Below are 19053 nucleotides of genomic sequence, written 5' to 3'. Positions count from 1 at the left end.
TGCTGTGTCAACAGAACCCTCAATGAAGCTGAGCCCTGTATCAGAAGCCGTGGGTGAGACCCGCTTCCAGGTCACAGCAGCCCTGGGATTAAAGCATCCCGCGCTTCATCGGTCAGACAACCATGATCTTAGACCCATTTACAAGGTAGGGAAACTGAGGCACAGAATGATTCCTAACTTGGCAAAAGCCAAGTCCCATACCCAGTCCCTCGTGATTTCCAGAACTGGAGGCTGCACATGGACAGCTGGGCACATTTGTGACGGCTGGAGCCCTACTGTGGCGGCCTGAGGTCCCTTCTGCTCTCAGACAGGAGCTGAGTGGGCAGGCTGGAGGGTGGCGCTGAGACTGGGTGTGTTGTCTCACCTCTGCCTCCTCCAGGCCAGGGAAACCTAGAGTGGCGACCCCAGGGCAGCAGGGTGGCTGGCCTTGCCCCAGCCTGGCCCCCTGCAAAGCAGCCTGGGGTTTATTTACAGTGTATACCCAGCTGCAGGCCTGCTGCCCCGCTCCCCCCTGCCAGCCTGATCCCAGCACAGCACCGGCCAACTCCTCCCTCGTCCCCGTTCCTGCTGCCCACTCTGAGGCCCGTCGGCTGCCCTGGTCAGGAACGAGCAAGATCTGAGAAGGCCAAACGGAGAAACTGGTCAGGCTCTTCAGCCCTTGCAGGGGGAGAGAGAGAGGGGCGCTCAGAAGCCCAGTGCGGTGACTGAATCGCTCAGATGGCTCCATCCCCACTGGGACTCGAAGCCCCACGGGATGTGCAGGGACTGTCTCCCGGGAGCCCGGAGCCCTGTGGTCAGAAGGAGAGGCTGATTCTCACAGGCGGGGACAGATGTCCTGTGTGTGCAGGGGTTGGGTGTGACATGACAGAGCACATGGGAGCTGCTCCCGGGGCCCTGAGAATGGTGGGGTGTGTTCCCCTCCCCACCGAGGGCCTCCCTGTCCCACCCACCCCACTGTCTCCCTCCAGCTCAACCACACATTCCCAGACACTCTGGGCAGCTCGCTCGCAGGCAGAATGAAATTGTGAGCTGTGTGGGAGGCGCCTAGACACCCCAGCGCTGGGGCCGCCTCAATGAGGGCCACTAAGCAGCAGCTACAAAGATGGGGACCCCAATTAGGAGTGGGAGGAGTAAAGGGGAGGTTCTGGGGACACCTATGGCACAGATCCCCGTGGTCGGTGGCTCTGCGGGACCCATGGGTGGGGACGTAGCCGTGGGTGTGGCACCTCGTGTCTTTCTGAAGGTTAGGTGCCCCAAGCCTGCTTGGCGAGCCTGTCCCTCTCCCCCCACGGCAGTGATCCTTCAGGACACACAAGCTGGGAGAGGTGGGAAGGTGGTGGGGAAGTGGGGTTTCTCCCTGGTGTGTGGTGTAGCTCACAACCCAAGGGTAAGGAAGGAAACGAGAAGATACTCATTTAATCCGAGTGGACGTCCTCTACGTATTGCTTCTCTGTGTGTGTGTGTGTGTGTGTGTGTGTGTACACAGCCCAAAGCGCTCTTTTGATGGCTCAACTGGATCACATGATGTTTACGGCAAGATAATAATCCTGGATTTTCCATGGCTCACTCGGTCAGAGTGTAAGATTAGCTCTTGAATTCATTAACCGTCGTCTCCTTTTAAATGTCAGATAACTTTTCAAATGCCAAGCACTTGCGCAATGCCTTCTGTGCAATCCAGATCAGCTTTACCCAATTAGCTCATTAATCTTTGTTTCATTTACTAAAGAGGAAGGCTTCCAGGTGTCTTTAGCAGAACATAAAAATATTAAAGTAGTCACAATACCTTACAGGTGAAGGGATGGGCTTTGATTTTCTGTTAAATATTGCACCCTTCCATCAGTTTTTTTTTTCCTCATTCCCACCAGAATGCACACATACAAGACAGGGAAAAGCGTGGGCATCTCGGCTCCCTTCCATTTCACCTGGGTTTTCTTGTCCCTCCTCCGTCGTTAGCGACCTTGACTCCTGATTGCTATTTATTCTGCTGTCTTTGCTCTCAGCACACCCGGGAGCTGTGAGTGCTGTTTGATTGCTCAGCCACTCAGAAAACAGAGGGGTGCCTCGCAGGGCCAGGGAAGGGGTGCAGGAGGCTGGGGCCCAGCGAGCCTAGGAGTCAGGGATTTGGCTTTCGTTTTCAAAGAACCCCCACCCGGCTTTGCCTCCACCTCGGCCGACTGCAGAGATCCAGGCTAAATATAGATCAGTCCACAACTGGCTCCTTCTTGTCACCCAGCTCTCTGGCCCGAAGTCACCTCCTCACAGAGGCCTTCCCTGACCACCCAGAGGACTGGCCACCCCTCCCCACTTCCCTTCGTCCTGCGCTCTCGGATTAGCCTCTGTCCAAAAGCATCCTCCCTGTTTCCATGCTCATTTGTCTGACACGTACGAGGCGCTCACTTAATACCAGTGAAATGAGCAAATAAAAAACTACCCACATGCAAGACTTCCTTCTTGGCTTCAACTCTGCCTCCTCTTACCGCCACCTCCCCGATCTGCTCTGTTTCATCTCTCCTTTCTTCTCCGCTAACCAACAACCCCTTTCACAGTCATTTTGTTCTCCTAGAACACTTGAACACAATAAACAAACCAGTACTGCATGTCCCCGTGGCCGGAGATCCTTCTCTGAACACATCCATCCAGCTAGACTTGATGGCCCCTGGACACTGGGGAGATGAGCCAGCCAGTGAGAGAATTGTTTCACCAGAAGAATTACAGGTTGAGTGGTTTGCAGAAACTTCTCTCAAAGGCCCTCAACTCCCCACTCTTCCATCCGGGCCCCCCCATAAGGAGTTAAAGTCGTTCCAGCCATTGGCATGGGTCCTGGCTATGCCTTTTGTCCTGCAGCCTAACACAAAATCTTCTCAGGGGGGTTCTGCAGAGAGACTCCCCTAAGGCAGCATGTGTGGCCCCGTGGTTGCACCCAGCGATGTGCGTGGTGGTTGTGGGAGGCCTGGAATACACTGGCTCTCACTGGGACCCAACCAAGCTTTCGTTTGATCTGGAAGTAGGGCCGCGCTGTCTCACCCCGGGAAGCCTATCAGATATATGACTGGGATGACAAAACCCTGGATAGTTATGTGTCCAGAAAAAAAAAAATCTACAGCCACATTTCAAAACAAAGGAAAAGGGTGTGGATGGTCACTGGAATGATGGTTGCCTAGGGGTCCCACCAGCCCTTAATTCATCCCTAACGCTTGCAAGTAACAGAAATGTTAGGGAGGGAGAGCTCCAGGCTTCCCAGGAAGATGGACAACAGCCGAGAGCCCGCCCCCCAGGAGACAGGGGCGTGGTCAACTCTGTGCCCAGGGGGAGCTCTTGGAACAGGGTGGGTGAGACCCCAGCCGAAGAAACAACACACAGTACTGCCCTTTGGGAAGGAGGAGCCAGGCTCCTGGAGGTCCCCGTGCCCTCCCTGAGAGGTGTCTTCACTGTCCGCCCCTCGCGGGAACTGGGGCAGGCCGGGGCTGCGGCTGGGCTCTGGGGTCCTGGGCTCCTAGGTCTGTCCATTGCTCTTTTGTTCAGCAAACGCCCACTTCCCGGCACTGCTGGGAGCGGGGGTTCCTGTGTGCCCTGGGGATGAACAGGAAGTGCTCAGTGGTCTGGGAGGTATGGGGCACAGGCTAGCCCCGAAGGCTGAGGAGGACGGGAACGGGGGGAGTGTTCCCAGCAGAGGGATGCCCGGGTGACCGCCTGGCTCCAGGAATGCCCAGGCAGGATGGATGGGGGCCCTTGCACTTGCTACACTTCCGGTAGACAGCTGCCCCTCCCCTAAGAACCTTCCCGCCCCTGCCTCCAAGCTGGGCTCCCGCTTCGAGTCCTGAGGAGTCCATCTTTCACTCCGACAGAAAACAGCCGCCCCCACTGGCAGCTGCTCTGTCTGGGGTCACCTGCGAGTCACCTGCGACCTAGCCTTGGTTCTTCTCCCGTGCTGATTCTCACTTCCCTCGCGGGGGAGTGGTGCGCACCCTGCAGGAGGGGGAGCGTTCCTCTCCCTGCTGCGGGCACTCACCCGCTCTGCCTGGCCTGGAGCAGGCACCTGATGCTGGAGGTGTTGACTGAACAAGGCAGGAGAGAGAGTCCAGGGCTGGACAGCAAGGCCTTCGTCGACCTTTAAGAGCGGCTCGGCCTATGTCCTGAAGGCTTTAAGCAGAGGAGTGACTTGGTCAGTTTCCACCTTGGAAAGAAGCACTCCAGAGAGCGAGGCCCACAGGCAGGAGAGCCCCCTGGGGCACCAGCCCGGTCTGCTGGCCCATTCTTCCTTCCTGTCTGCTACACTCGCTCAGTCACTCTTCCTAGCCCACCCAACACAGGTTCAGCTTGGAAATAAGCTGGGATCTTGCACCACAGCAGGGCTGCTAAGGAGCTAAATAAGCATCAGAAGATCTCATTAAAAAAGGAGTGGGGGGGGGGGGCGGCGCTGTGGCGTAAGTGGGTAAAACGCTGCCTGCAGTACTGCCATCCCATGTGGGCACCAGTTGGAGTCCTGGCTGCTCCACTTCCGATCCAGCTCTCTGCTATGGCTTGGAAAGCAGTAGAAGATGGCCCAAGTTCTTGGGCTCCTGCACCCCCATGGGAGACCCTAAAGAAGCTCCTGGCTCCTGACTTTGGATTGGTGCAGCCCCAGCCATTTGGGGAGAGAACCAGCAGATAGAAGACCTCTCTCTCTCTATCTCTCTCTCCACCTCTCCTTCTCTCTCTGTGTAACTCTGACTTTGAAGTAAATAAATCTTTAAAAAAAGAAAGAAAAAGGAGGCTTGGGCAGATGTGGGGATTTGAGCTCTGCCATGTACAAGCTGGATGGCTCTGGCCAAGTTGCTTAACCTCCTGTAGCACCCCTGCCCCGCCCAGTTTCCTCACCTGTGCAATGGGGGTACCCACACCTGCCCCGCGGAGCTGTGAGGATTCAGTGAAACAGTCAGGACCAGGGGCCCAGCAAGGTCCCGTTCCCCCACTTCCCCAGGTGGTAGTTATTAGCCAGTCTCGGCTCATTCCCTGTGGGTGCCCTGTGTCTTCGGCGGTAAAAATAGGTGTTACCATTAGTGTTCCAACGAGGAAAAACTGCTTTCTATAAACACGGGTGGGGGGCCGCGGGCCGTTCTTGCTGCACTCCGCATCATTCCTGTGAAAGCCGGGCTTTCTGCCTCTCTTCACAGGGAGCCCAGCAGTCCTTGGAGGCGGCGGCTCAGAAGACGGGAGAGCCTCAAAGTTGTACAAATAAAGGGCCGATATGTTCAAACAGAAAAGAATTTTCCACGCGCATGCTGCACATCGACATGACGCCGTTCCTGAAGGTGATCTCACACTGAGCGGACGGGGGGTTTTATAGACACAGACACAGCCATGCCAGTTAATACACTTCTGCATGGTACAAAAAAAACAGCCTCAGAAGTCCCTCGGAGCTCCTGCTTTATCAGAAGGGACAGAAAATAGGCAGTTTGTAGCACATGAAGAACGAACAAATTAGGACGGTAATCACAGCCAGCCATCGGGGACAAGTCGGTTGGGCGTCTGGTTTGGGTGGTAGGGGACGGGGAACAGAGAGGAGAGAGGGTAACTTTGAACCGCCTCATGGAACTGGCAAATAGGATTCATTTGCTCTTCCAGCCGCTAAAATAATGGCGACTGCTCTGCTCCTGCAACTTGGTGGAGCCGAGAGGCCCACTGTGGGGAAGACGGATTCTTGAGTTAACTATTTAAAGTCGACTGCAAATTCTCTTCTGGAGGGCCAGCCTTGTTGTCTGTTCCCTGAGGGTTCCTTGATCTCCCAGCTCGGCTTCGTGTCTAGCTAAGGGTACGGAGGGTCCCTGTGGGAAGGAAGTCATTTGTCCATCTTTGCCATTTTGCCCCTGCCCCGGCGCATGGCACGTGGCGCCTGGAAGGTGCTCCCTCCGCGAGCTGACGCACCCTCGTCATCCCACAGTCCTCTGTCTGGTTTAGGACCCTTTCCCCACCCATTCTTTGTCCTCCTCGGAGGTGACTGGACAGGAACTAAGCAGGCATAAAGTCCCAGAAGCTGGGCAGGAACAGAGGCAGGTCTGGACCACAGATGCTTCCGGAGCCCCAGGGACAGCATCCCAGGGCCTCCATCAGAAGTGGATCACAGAGACAGGAACAGTGGAGAAGAGACCAACAGTTGCGGAGTTCCTGATGGTGGCACTGGCTGGTACTGTAGGCAGGAGGGGACTGAGCAGCCGTGGGGGTCACTCTCCAGAGGGGGCCCAGCCTCTGACCCTCGGCAGATCTACCCAATCCCGGCTCTGCTAGGTGTAGCTTGGGTTAACAGCCACGCCCTTGCCTAAGTGGGCTGTCTCCCTCTACCATTGGGCTCTGCTCGCCTGGGCTCCCTCTCAGGGAGCCTTTTCCACAGTGCTGGACGCTGGCACCAGCCTCTCTTCCCTGGGTCATTCCGGAGCTGGAATGTGAACCTACCAGAGTCCCTTGCCTGTGCCCAAAATGAAATATCCATGGCCCGCCCTGGGGGCACACAGACTGAGAATGGGTGTCTCACAAAGGAAATGGGGACTTAAAAGTGCGAGAAGGAAGAATCACTCTGGGCCGCAAAACAAAAGATGCTCACTCTAAGTATTCAAAAACACAATATTGCTATGCTGTTACTTACCCCCTGTGAAACCACCTCTTTTATTCTTAGCCACAGATTAGTTCTTCCCTTAGCACTTAAAAGAATGGTGGCTGGTACTTCCCCATGAGGTGTTGTCATCACTTTCACTCTCCATTCATTTAACCAGTATTTGAGCACCTGCTGCCTGCCGTGTGTCTCACACTTGCTGGGTCCCTGGGATGCATCCGTGAACAAAACAGTGCCAGATCCTGGCGCTGCTCCAGGCTAGTGCAGGTGACATGCAGTAAACTTAGCGAATCATCAAAGCGGAGAGTGGTTAGAAGGTGCCAATTGCCCAGAAGATGTTGTGAGAATACATTTATAGCACCTAAGAACTGCAAGATTCTGAGAGGGGAATCTGACAAGAATTGTTCTGTATATTTCATGTTTGCAATGCTTCCGCTCTCCACATTTCCTTCAGCCACTTTGGCCCAGGGTTACATGAGGACAGGTGTTGTCTCTCCTCAGGCCCCTTTCCCCCCTGCCCTCCTGAAGACTCGCAAGAGTGGTCTCTCAAGCTGATCCCACACTCCAAGGCCTGCTGCTCCCAGACCAAGCCCCTCCCGAGAGACCACGCCTTCTCTTGGGAATGTTCCCTGTCTCCAGCTCTCCCTCTATGGACCTACTCCCTTCTGGTAGCTCCTGGATTCTCAGGGATTCACTTGCTTTTTTTTTTTTTTTTAAGATTTATTTATTTACTTGAAAGTCAGAGTTACCCAGAGAGAGAAAGAGAGGCAGAGAGAGAGATCTTCCATCCACTGGTTCACTCCCCAATTGGCTGCAATGACTGGAGCTATGCCGATCTGAAGCCAGGAGCTTCTTCCGGGTCTCCCACGTGGGTGCAGGGGTCCAAGACTTGGGTCATCTTCTACTGCTTTCCCAGGCCATAGCAGAGAGCTGGATCGGAAATGGAGCAGCCGGGACTCGAACCAGTGCCCATATGGGATGCTGGCACTGCAGGTGGCAGCTTTACCCGCTATCCATATCACCGGGCCCTCAGGGATTCCCTTGTAGAAAGACACAGTCTCGGGGTTGTGCAGACAAGGATGGTGGGCTCAGGGTGGGCACGTGGGCTGTCCACCTGCAGGGCTGTGCAGAAAGCATCTCATTCACGCTTTTCATTTGTGCCTTTCCAGCCCGTGCACAGGACCTTTCCTTTCTGCCTGGTGCACGCAGAAGCATGGCACATCGCAAGGACTGAGGGCAGGCAGAAAGACGAGGCAGAGAAAGGGGATGGAGAAAGACACAAACAGCCCTAACTGCCAGCATTCGGGAGCTTTTACTGTGTGCTGGCCTCTGAGCTCACTGAAATCACAAGACAAATCTGAGGAGCAGCTGCCATTATCCTGCTAGGCACTGGGGGGTCAGGTAACTTTGCAAGTGTACAGTTGAGACAGGGCAGAAACAATGTTCCAAGCTGGGCAGCCCGCCCCCGGGGCCCACAGTCTCAGTCTAAACCCAACAGATAACAGATCCCAGCGGGGGGCCCACCCAACAACAGCAGCACTGCCTGCCTTGTCAGTCAAGCAGCCGCGTACGCCTAGACAATTCCACCTGTGCATGCGTACCTGCCATCTGCTGCAGGAAGATGTTCAGAGCCTCATTCATTCCTCAGTTGCAGCATATAGTTTCCCCCTCGAGTTTAAAACCTCTTTACAACACTGAAAACAAGTGATTAACCCCTTTTATGTTACATAATGAGAGGGAGATAGAGAGAAAGAGAATCTTCCATCTACCAGTTCACTCCCCAGATGGCTGCAAGATCTGGGGCTGAAGCAGGAGCCAGGAGCTTCTTTTGGGTCACCCGCTTGGGTGGCTGGGGCCCAAGCTCTGGGGCCACCCCCCACTGCTTTCTCAGGTGCATTAGCAGGGACTCAGACCACAAGTGAAGCAGCCAGGACACAAACCGGAGCCCCTATGGGATGCCAGCGTTGCAGGTGGCAGCTTTACCTACTATACCACAGTCTAGCCCCAGGAACTTTTTAAATGATCAAGGTAAGGAAGAAAATAGCAATGATGCCTATTAAGGGAGCTACAGAACTGAATACAGCGATACACCAGTGTCAGGGGAGACACGTGTTGTGCCTAGATGACATGAAGAATGAGAAGTGAGCTGCCACCACGCAGCTGTCATGGCGCGTGGTGCCCTCAGGTGCAGGGTAGGCAGAGGAACCTGCCTGGGCGCAGGCTTGAGAGCCAGCTGTGCCTGGAGTTAGGGCACCCAGCAGCCCCTGCCTGCTTTTGAGTTCGATTCAGCCCCCGGTTTCACCCGTGCGGCAGGTGCAAGTACATCCCAGCAAGCACAGGGGGTCACCGCCACTGCCACTAAGCCCTGGGTCTCTGCAGGGAGGAACGGCATGGACTGTAGTCACTGGAAGCCGCAGGGAAATAACGCGTGGCTCAACACGGGCTCCAAAGATGGAGTGGGCTGCCTCGGAGCTGAGGTCCGGTCCCCAGCGCCATTGAAACTTGCTTTCCAGCTAACAGACAGTCGTCGAGGGATCACGGGCTGCTTTCTAGACTGAGCAATTCCAGGACACTTGACTAATATTTCCAGGAAAGCTACCTGCGATAGCGAGTCGGCTGCACTTCCTAAAGAAAAGAGGCCCAGAATTAAGTGGAGCGTTCTCAATCTTAAAGTGTCCTACCGATAGTTGGGAAGCCCTGGTCTTCTGTGACACCGAGTGACCTTGGAGCGCTCCTGGGAGTCTGTTTCCTCTCTAATAAAATGGAGATAATCAGACTGGGACCTCCGTGCCTGCCTCCCGACAGTGAGGTGAGAATTACAGGAAATAATAGTTTTCAAAGAACATTCACATCTATAAAGGACTCAATTCATAAGGGAGAAAGGAACAAACAGCCACTGATGCCTGCCACGGGCCAGGCCCCTCGCACACTGAAGATCATTTCATCTTTCCACCCGCCTTTCTGGTTAGCGTGCGGGTCCCCACTGTGCGGATGAAGAAACTGAGGCTCAGAGATGGTCGGTGACAGGGCCAGCAGCGGAGGCAGCTAGGATTTAAAGCCACAGAGCCCACAAATCTGCCATCAGTGAGCTCCATCTCTCCTGTCCTGAAGAATTGAATTGTGCATCTTTGTTCTGGCTTCGGAGTGCGAGCGGGGAGCAGAGATTTGGGGATGGATGCATTTTCCTCTTGCCAACACAAGGTAGCTTATGATTTCCCTAAGTCAGGTTTCTTTATCAGAGAAAAGATGTGAAGTCTTTCGAATACACCGGAAAAGTTACACTACCTGAAGTCTAATGAGATACTGATTTTCTTCATCATTCAGACAGCATAGTAATGTATATGTGTGTGTCACGTGGTATGCTACGTGGAATTGCCAAATGTGTTTCCCTGGCTAAGCCTTTCAAGAACTCTGTGCAGTATTTGCCACCACTCCCACTTCACAGATGGAGAAGCTGAGCTCCAATGATAGGTCATGCCTATAGCTGGAGGCTGACCGGAGCCCCGACTGCCAACTCCTGCATCCGAAGCCACTCTCTGCTCTCTCCTCTCCATCTCTCTAGCCTGCTGTGGGCCTGGAAGCTTAGATGATATGCTGGGCTTGAGGCTGGAGGGCAGAACTGCTGGAAGATTCTCCAAGGACAGAGTAGGGCTTGAGATGACTTGCCATGCACCTGTCAGTTGGCAGTGAAGAAACGGAGACCCCTGCGATGCATGTGACATAATGCCGATCAGAGCTAGGCCTGCAGTGCCAGCAGGGTGGACCCAGGACCTCACCCCTGCCACTCCGGTCCCGACGCTCACGGGCTGTGGCCTGCCTTCCCAGTCGCTGCAAGAACTCAGCACCTCATCTACTTCCTGGCCAAACCTGCAGGCACGTGTCATAATCTGCCATCACACTGCATTGCCACTGAGAGATCTCTCGTCGTTGCCCCGGGAGTCAGTGAGCTGCCTGGGAGTAGTTTTGTGACCCCAAAGGCTGGCATGGTGCCTGGCACACAGCAGACACTCTACAAGCACTCATTAGCTGAAAGAACAGAGGAAGCGTGCCTTAGTGAGGTTTGTGTTACTACAACGAGATGCCCGAGGCAATTAATTTTATACAGAGAAGAGGTTGTCCAAGATCAGGCAGGGTGAGGGCATGGGTTTGTCATGTAGTAAGGGTAGCAAATGGTAGTGCATCATGGCAGGAGTGTGTGTGTGTGTGTGTGTGTGTAAGAACAAACATCTTTGGGGAGTGAACCAGCGGATGGAAGATCTCTCTCTCTCTCTGTCTCTGCCTCTTCCTCTCTGTAACTTTGCCTTTCAAATACATAAATGAATCTTTAAAAAAAAAAAAAAGAAGAAGAAGAAGAAGAAGAACATACATCACCAAACAGAAATACAGAGAGACTGCAAAAAAAAAAAAAAAGTAGAGAGACTGGGTTGCCATAGTCCCCTGTTAGGGCACACCCCCAATAATTTGGGCCCCATCCCCAAGATGTCTCATTATGTGTACTCAAATATTCCAAAATACAAGGAACCCCAAGTCATTTCTGGTCCCAGGCATTTCTGATGACAATGCACAACCTATCTGAGCTGTGTCCCTGTCGCTGTGTTTAAGGACTGCATTTGTAGCTCGTATTAAAAGTGACAGATTCTCATTTAGCTTTGGTTTGTTAATCCAAAATTTGAATCTGAAATAGTCCCAGAAGGCTTTTTAAAATGTAAGCATGAGCCAGCAAATGCCTCAGTCACTCAGCTTCTGTCCTCGCACAGCCTCTGCCGCTGGCACTGGGGTCTGTCTGCAGCTGTCTAAAGCATATGTTCACGGAAGCAAATACACACAGATATTTTCTGGAGATTTTAGCACCTTATATACGTTGTTCAGAGCCTTACTTTTATAAACTTGGTATTTCTTGGAATTGTTTCAATGTTAATTCATAATGAAATGCCTTATTCTTTTGAATAGTTGTATAGTATTCCACGTATAAATTACCAAAATTTATGTCAGTAGTCCTCAACTGACAGGATGTTTAGGTTGTTTGGTGATGAATGATCTTAAGTATAAATGAATACACATGTGAAATAATTTATATTCACATGTGTATTCATGTATCTAAAAGAACAAGAGGTTTTTGACACTTGTTTAAGTAGCGTGTCGCTGAAAGGACAGAATTTCAAATTAGGATTCTGGATTTTTTCCTAATAAGGACTCACCTGAAGGTTCTTTCCAAATCTCTCTTTCTGCCTCTATCTTCCCATCTGTGAAATGAGGAGATGAGTACACTCCAAAAAGATCACGAAGGGGCAGGCATTTGGAGCAGTGGCTGAGTCATCACTTGGGACACCTGCATCCCATATCCAAGTTCAAGTCCAGGCTCCTCTGCTTGCAACCCTGTGTCCTGCTAATGGACATCCTGGGAAGGTACCAGATGATGACCCAAGTCCTTAGGTCCCTGCCACCCACGTGGGAGACCCAGATGGAGCTCTGAGTTCCTGGCTTCAGCCTGGCCCTGCTCTGTCTAACTGTTGCAGGTGTTTGGAGAGTGAACCAGCTGATGGAAGAAAGACCACTCTGTGTCTGTCTGTCTCTCTGCCTTCCAAAATAAAATGAAAATAAATAAACCAATAATTTTTTTAAAGTTCATGGAAAACTGGAATTAAGTGATAAGTTTATTTATTTCAGTGCCAAAAAATTGGAACCCACACCTCGTTTTTCAGAATGCACATTCTCCGTGGACTTTCTGAACGCTGGTAGCTGCGTGTTGTTGAGCCCGGAGCTTCCTCCTCTGTGACTTTGAAATTCTTCCAAAGGAGGACGCCAGCCTCTCTCTCTCAATCCAATTTCCTGTTAGATGAAAAGACTTTATAAACAGGGACTCTTAAACTGTTTTCTCTTGTCTAGGCTTCTGACTAAGTAGTTTACTGTGACTGAGGCAAGTTTTCCTCCAGTATGTATTTTTACATCTTTCCGTTTATTCAAGGATGGAATTCCCCCTCCCCCTTGGGCAAACCGGCTTTGTCGCCAAAAGCAGAAGCCCAAAGGGAGGACAGTAATTTACCTGCTTTAGCATTTGTGTGTCCGTGCATCGCATCAGCAACAGAGACCCACGCCCGCAGGGTCCAAAGCCAGCAAGTGCCGAAAGTCGAGGGGGCTGGGGTGCCGAATCCTCCCGAGGTAGGCTGGGCACCGGTGAGAGAGTGCAGAATTGATTGTCCCCAAGTCTCGGGGAGACTTCCAGGGCCCTGCGCGTGGGACGCCAGCTCTGTGGCAGAGCAGGAGTCCGAGCGACACACGCGGGGCTCCACTGGGTCGCCAGCTCCACCCACCATGGCCATACCTCTTGGCTTCGGTTCACGAGTGACTCCCAGTCCCAGCCGATCTTTGGGAATCCCCTCAAAAGCTGAAAGACACCCCGGCTCCAGAGTGGGATTTTTATGTGGGGCATTCGGTCCAGGGAGTCGTGGGTCGGTTGGTTGGTTTGTCAACTCCTTAACTTATGGGCATGTGCAGCCGGGGTTGAGGACCACTGGGTGGTGCTGAGCCTGGGAGCAGGGCCCCAAATGTGAAGAGAAACCCGAGCCGGGGTCCCAGGCCCCGGGTTCACTTCAGGTGCAATAAAGGACAAAGAAGAGAAGGAACGACCAAACAAACTGCATCCCTTTCACCCCAAGGCGTGGTGCACAGAGGCGCTGGCCTCCTCTCACCGCCTCTGTTGTGTGCTAACCCCACAGGGCGGCGACGCACTGGACTCCAGCGAAGAACCAGGAGGACCCCTAGGAGGAGCCGACCAGGACGGCCAAGGTAGAGGTAGTGGGGCCGGGCTTCGTGCTCTCGCCACGGCCATTGTCCCATACACCCTGGGCTGTTCGGCGATGCCAGACGCTGCGCACTGATGGGAGATCGTGGAGACTGGGGGCCTCACCGACGGCCCCCAGGCATCTCCACCGCTCTGCTCCTCGCACAAGGGCGACTCGCACAGGAGGTGGACGAGGGAGGGACTCACATGCCCAGGACGGTGCTTGTTGATGCTGTATAGATGTGTCCAGCAGAGGGAGCTCGTGCAGGACCGGACTCGGGTCTGTGCTCTGCCCCTGAGCCCTGCACCGCAGCCCGGGGCTGCGTGCACAGATGGGCCACGTTTCCTACTTGGTCCTTCCACTGAAGCCCGTAATTCCCATAATTCCCACAGAGGTGCTGGGACCAGGCCAGCAGCTGAGACGCTGCGCTGCCCAGTTGAGGGCATGAGCCGTGGAGCTGAGCTGCTTCCACCATAACCTCTGTGACCCCGTCTGTCTGTCCCGGGGCTGTCTTCATTAAGTTCCAGGAGAAACATTGAAGTAATTCACTTCAAGTAGGCTTTAATGAATATTCATCTCGACTTGGCTATCACAGTGAATAAATATTGACCCTCTCTTGGCCACTGTTGACCAATCTAAGTCACCATGAGTGGGCAAAGTCACCAATTTGGGACTTTACCCTGAACTTGATCTTTTTCTTTTTTTTTTTTTTTTTAATATCTTTATATATCTTTTGTCATTTCTTTCAGTTGACGTCCTAGTAAAAAATAACCAAAGTTTATACTAATTTTTTCCATATTTATTTATTTGAGAGGTAGAGAAAGAGTGCACAAGAGTTAGCTCCTCAAGTGCCAACAATGGCCAGAAGCCAGAAGCCAGGACCTCAGTCCAGGCCTCCCGTGCTGGTGAGAGGAGCCGATTACCTGAGCCATCACCTGCTGCTTCCCCTGTGTGCCTTAGCAGGAAGCTGGAGGCAGCAGCCAGTGCCAGTCAAACCCAAGTACTCTGGGCATCCTAACCAGTATCCTAACTGCTAAGCTCAGAGCTCACCTCCTATACTAATGTTTCAAGATCCCCCTGTGCCTGGATTCGGATGATAATATGAGGACCACTTGGGACACCCACATCCCGTATCAGAGTGCCTGACTTTGAGTCCTGGCTCTGCTTCCAATGCCAGCTTCCTGCTAAAGCTCACTCCGGGAGGCAGCAGTGACGCCTCAAGTACTTGGGTCTCTGCCACCCACATAGGAGAACCAGATGCAGTTCTGGGCTTCCAGCTTCAGCCTGGCCCAGCCCTGGCTATTGTGGGCATTTGGAGAGGAACCAGAAGACAGAAGGTCTCTCTTTCCCTCTCTCTCTCCCCCCCATATATATATATGAAGTAAAATAAAAATATTTTAAGTCCCTGGCAAATAGAATTAAAAGATAAGTTTAGGGGGCTGGCGCTGTGGTACCACGGGTTAATGCCCTGGCCTGAAGCATTGGCATCCCATATGGGCACTGGTTCGAGTCCCAGCTGCTCCTCTTCCGATCCAGCTCTCTGCTATGGCCTGGGAAAGCAGTAGAAGATGGCCCAAGTCCTTGGGCCCCTGCACCCACGTGGGAGACCTAGAGGAAGCTCCTGGCTCCTGGCTTTGGATCAGTGCAGCTCCATCCATTGCTGCCATCTGGGGAGTGAACCAGTGGATGGAAGACCTCTCTGCTTCTCCTCTCTCTCTGTAACTCTGACTTTCAAATAAATAAATAAATCTTAAAAAAAAAATAATAATAGCATAATAACCAACTGACTCCCCAAACTAAATAAATTTTAAAAAAATATGTTTATTATGGTACAAAAATGTCTGCGGACAGTATTTGGCCTAGCAGCTAAGATGCCTGCATCCCTATCAGAGTGCCTGCTTCAATTCCTGGCTCGCGCTCCTGGCGCCAGCTTCATACCAGTGCAGACTCTGGGAGGCAGCTGGGGGTCCTGCCCAACTTTGACCTTGTCACTATGTTTGGTCAAGCTCTGAAGCAGGGCCTCAATTCCAAGGAGACTCCTGCCACCTCCATTTTCAAAGCTGAGTGACAGTAGCCAGGGAAATGCATTCCGGTCTCCAGATCTTCCATATCGTAAGTCACATATGCAGAATGTGAACACTGACAAGGCTCCAAGGTCTCGGCCAAGTGCAGTGGAGGTTTTTTTTTTTTTTTTTAAAGATTTATTTATTTATTTGAAAGGCAGAGTTACAGAGAGGCAGAGGCAGAGGCAGAGAGGGAGAGAGAGAGAGGTCTTCCATTCGCTGGTTCATTCCCCAAATGGCTGCAATGGCTGGAGCCTTGCTGATCCAAAGCCAGGAGCCAGGAGCTTCTTCTGGGTCTCCCATGCAGGTGCAGGGGCCCAAGGACTTGGGTCATCTTCTACTGCTTTCCCAGGCCATAGCAGAGAGCTGGATCAGAAGTGGAGCAGCCAGGACTCAAACCGGCACCCATAAGGAATGCCGGCACTGCAGGCAGTGGCTTCAACCGCTATGCCACAGCACCGGCCCCACAGTGGAGGTTTTAGGCAGCGCAGAGTGTGGTGAAAACTAAGCAATGACCAAGTCACTCAGGACAGATGTCCTGTCTCACGACAGAGGTGCAGGCTCCAGCTAAGTTCCATACAGGTTGTTCAGAGAGCGTTCGGAGCAATGAAATATCTCCGCAGAAAACTAAAGAAGGCGTTTGCCTCTCTGGACTGATACATGCTAATGTCTAAAGAGGATTTCAAGTCTTTAAGGGAATAAAAAAAAAAAAAGAGGAAGTATAAGGAATTTCTTTAAACTATTTAAGGATCAATTTCCCTTCCTGGAAATAAGGCTAATTGTCAGGGCTTTTTTTTCTGCTCTGAATTAAGCAGTGATCTTCCAGGTTAATGATAAGCAGTGAGCCAATGGCACCTCCAGTGGGGACACCACGAGTCTTGGATTTGGCGGAATCCCCTGTGCAAGCGTTCCCAAGGCAGTCCAAAGCAGGGCAAGTCACCCTCCAGAAAGAAGGGGACTTGGGAAACAGTTCTTGTTTTAAAGACAAACTTTCCCTTCCACCCCTCCACTCTGCCCCCTAAAGCCCAAGGAGGAAGGAGAATTTCAGTTCCTGTTTGTTGCCCAAGTGTTCTCCAACTCCAGTGTGCGTTTGAAACACCTGAAGTTTGTTCAACGCTGGGCCCCACCCCCAGAGTCCCTGGGCTAAGGACTGACAGTTTGCATTTTAGTTAAGTCCCCCGGTGATTGTGAAACTGGTGGTCACGGAGGCAGCAGGGGTGGTCCCACAGGCTGGGTCCCCACCCCTGACACGGGAGACTTGGCTTGAGTTCCCAGCACCTAGCTTTGGCCTCGCCCACTCCACCGAACCACTGCCCTGGGCCTTGCTTCTAGTATTTGTTTCTGAGTTTAGCAGTGACTCAATTTAATCTATTCTTTTAAAAATAACAGGAGGTGGAGGAGGGCAAGGACTTGATGGACAGGCACTGCTTCGGGCAGCATCCCTGTGACCAAGAGTATTGCGTAGGGGCAGGCGTTTTGGCACAGTGGGTAAGATGCAGGTTTGGGACACTTGCATTCCATGTTGGAGTACCCAACTTTGAACTTGGCCCAGCCCCAGCTGTTGCAGCCCTTTGGGGAGTGAACCAGCAGATGAAACATCTCTCACTCTCTCTCTCTGGAACTCTGACTTTCAAATAAAGAAATTAATCTTGAAAGAGAGAAAGAACCAAGCTGAAACCAAGAGCCAGGAGCTTCTTGCAGGTCTCCCACGTGGGTGCAGGGGCCCAAGGACTTGGGCCATCTTCCACTGCTTTCCAAGGCCATAGCAGAGAGCTGGATCGGAAGTGGAGCATCCGGGTCTCGAACTGGCACCCGTGCAGGCAGAGGCTGAACCTACTCTGCCACAGCACCGGCCACGTGATAACTTTTAAAGTACAAAGTCCGCTGTGGGGCTTTGGGAGCTGTCGTTGCCATTGACCTAATGAGAGCTGCCTAGGGAGCCAGGCCATCTTCTGTGCAAGTAAGTCCCTTGCCAGAGAGCAGTCAACTCTGCGAGCTCTTCACTGTCACTTGATGATGCTCCCGCTTCCCCGGGAGCCCTGAAGTCTAGTTCAAGTTCACCCGTGTGCGCTGGGTAGCCACCTGAGTCGGCTTTGTAGTTCTCACGCGGGTGTGAGGATGTTAGTAAGGCCTGGCGAATGCTCCCTGTGTGAGTGGAACTTGCTCCGTATTCGGGAGACCTCACACAGCGAAGTTCCCTATCCCCAAGCGCTTGCCGTAAAGGCGTCGGCTTCAGCGATGACCCACTCACGCCTTGTGAAGGGAGGAAGCCTGCAGGAATTACTACAGTGGTGGTCCTCCACCTGGACAGACGCACAGCCGCCAGCCAGGACCTGCCTCTCCAGCACAGACTCAGGGGGTGGCCGTGGCGACTGCCAGCTCCATCCCCTTGGGGGCTACTCAGTGGCTGGTGCACTAAGTCGGTACATCTCAGTACAGCTGCAAGCTGTAGCCGGGTGATCTCTGCGAGACCCTCCCGTCTAGACCCATTCTAGCCGGCACCTGGAGGCTTGTTAGGAAGGCAGGAGCAGGGTCTCACTCCAGAACCACCCGTGACTGAGCAAGAGGCTTAGTTGATTCACATGCCCGTTGGCTTTGTGAGACGCTGGAAGGCACTCATGGAGGGAACTGGATCTCAGGGCTGTAAGACGTGCGTTTCCTTAGCTCTGCAGTCCAGGGCTGGCTCCTCGCTTTCCATAAACCAAGGTTGGGCTGGATCAGCTCAAGGGCCCCATCCCACGTCTCGCTCTGCTTCCGTGACTGGCCCAGGCCTGCCAGTGCCAAGCTGCAGAGCCAGGACACCTGCCCCCAGGGGAGGCCAGCCCACCAGGTTCACTCTGTTCCCGTGTAAACAGCTTGCGCCCCCCGCAGCCCGCCTCGGGGTGAGCAGTGACTAAGACGGGGCTGTATGGTGTTCCCCAACACCTGCAGAAACCCCCACATCGTAGGCTGGTGGGATGCAATAAGGTGACAGCTGAATCCAACGCCGGTGATTGGTTGGGTTGTTGGGGGCGTGTCCTCAGAAGTTGGTGTGCGCACGCCTGCGTGGGGGTTATAAGCGCCGAGCTGGCCCCGGCCCCTCGTGTGCGTCCTGGTTCTCCCTGTGATCCGTCCTCTGCACGCCTCTGCCACTGCCACCGCCACCGCCACCGCCACCGCCACCCGACAAGCGAGCCAGCGGGGCCACCCAGGCCTGCACTGTAAACCTCCAAACCCGTGAGCGAAATGAGCTTCCTTCCCTCGTAAGCGGCTTGTCTCAGGTTTGCTATAGGAGCACCTGCCCCGGGGGCGGCAGCCGGTGGGTGGATGGGTGGGAGGCCGAACGGTCCAGACGGATGGCACTGCTTTGCCACCGCCTGAGGATGGGGCCCCCCAGGCTTCCACTTCCTCACTGAAGTTAGTCCAGTCCACTGTTCTCGGCGTCTCTGATTTAACAACCTTGGGAAGAAAAGCCGAATCCTGGATGCTAGCAACGAGGAGGTCCGTGGTTCAACCCCGTAGGTCTCTAACCCCTGAATAAGAGTTGCCTTTATCCACTCAGCAAAGTCCCCGCCCTCCCTGGTTGGATAAGATGACCTCCTTATGGCTGCAGCCACTTTGGAGGGGGACCCAGATGTGTGCA

General features: G+C 53.3%; 1 protein-coding gene and 1 long non-coding RNA gene across 2 annotated transcripts in view; one reads left to right on the top strand and one right to left on the bottom strand.

Moving 5' to 3' along the window:
* Positions 1 to 19053, top strand: part of KIAA2012 (KIAA2012 ortholog) — a 158853-nt gene that overhangs the window by 110554 nt on the left and 29246 nt on the right. The window contains exons 15-16 of the mRNA XM_089330048.1: positions 5154 to 5291; positions 13303 to 13372. Coding sequence (XP_089186174.1) covers positions 5154 to 5291; positions 13303 to 13372 — 208 coding nt within the window. The remainder of the gene's footprint in view (positions 1 to 5153; positions 5292 to 13302; positions 13373 to 19053) is intronic.
* On the bottom strand, positions 12228 to 15551 carry LOC149127313 (uncharacterized). The gene is made up of 2 exons (XR_016231948.1): positions 12630 to 15551; positions 12228 to 12415 (listed from the first exon to the last, which is right to left on the bottom strand). It is a non-coding gene; the product is annotated as an uncharacterized LOC149127313 (long non-coding RNA).

Source organism: Oryctolagus cuniculus, chromosome 3 (assembly GCF_051225735.1).
Source record: "Oryctolagus cuniculus isolate XC-2025 breed Fujian yellow rabbit chromosome 3, ASM5122573v1, whole genome shotgun sequence".
NCBI classification, from domain to species: Eukaryota; Metazoa; Chordata; class Mammalia; order Lagomorpha; family Leporidae; genus Oryctolagus; species Oryctolagus cuniculus.
The sequence above is the reverse complement of the archived record's forward strand: the minus strand, read 5'-3'. Positions and strand labels throughout refer to the sequence as shown.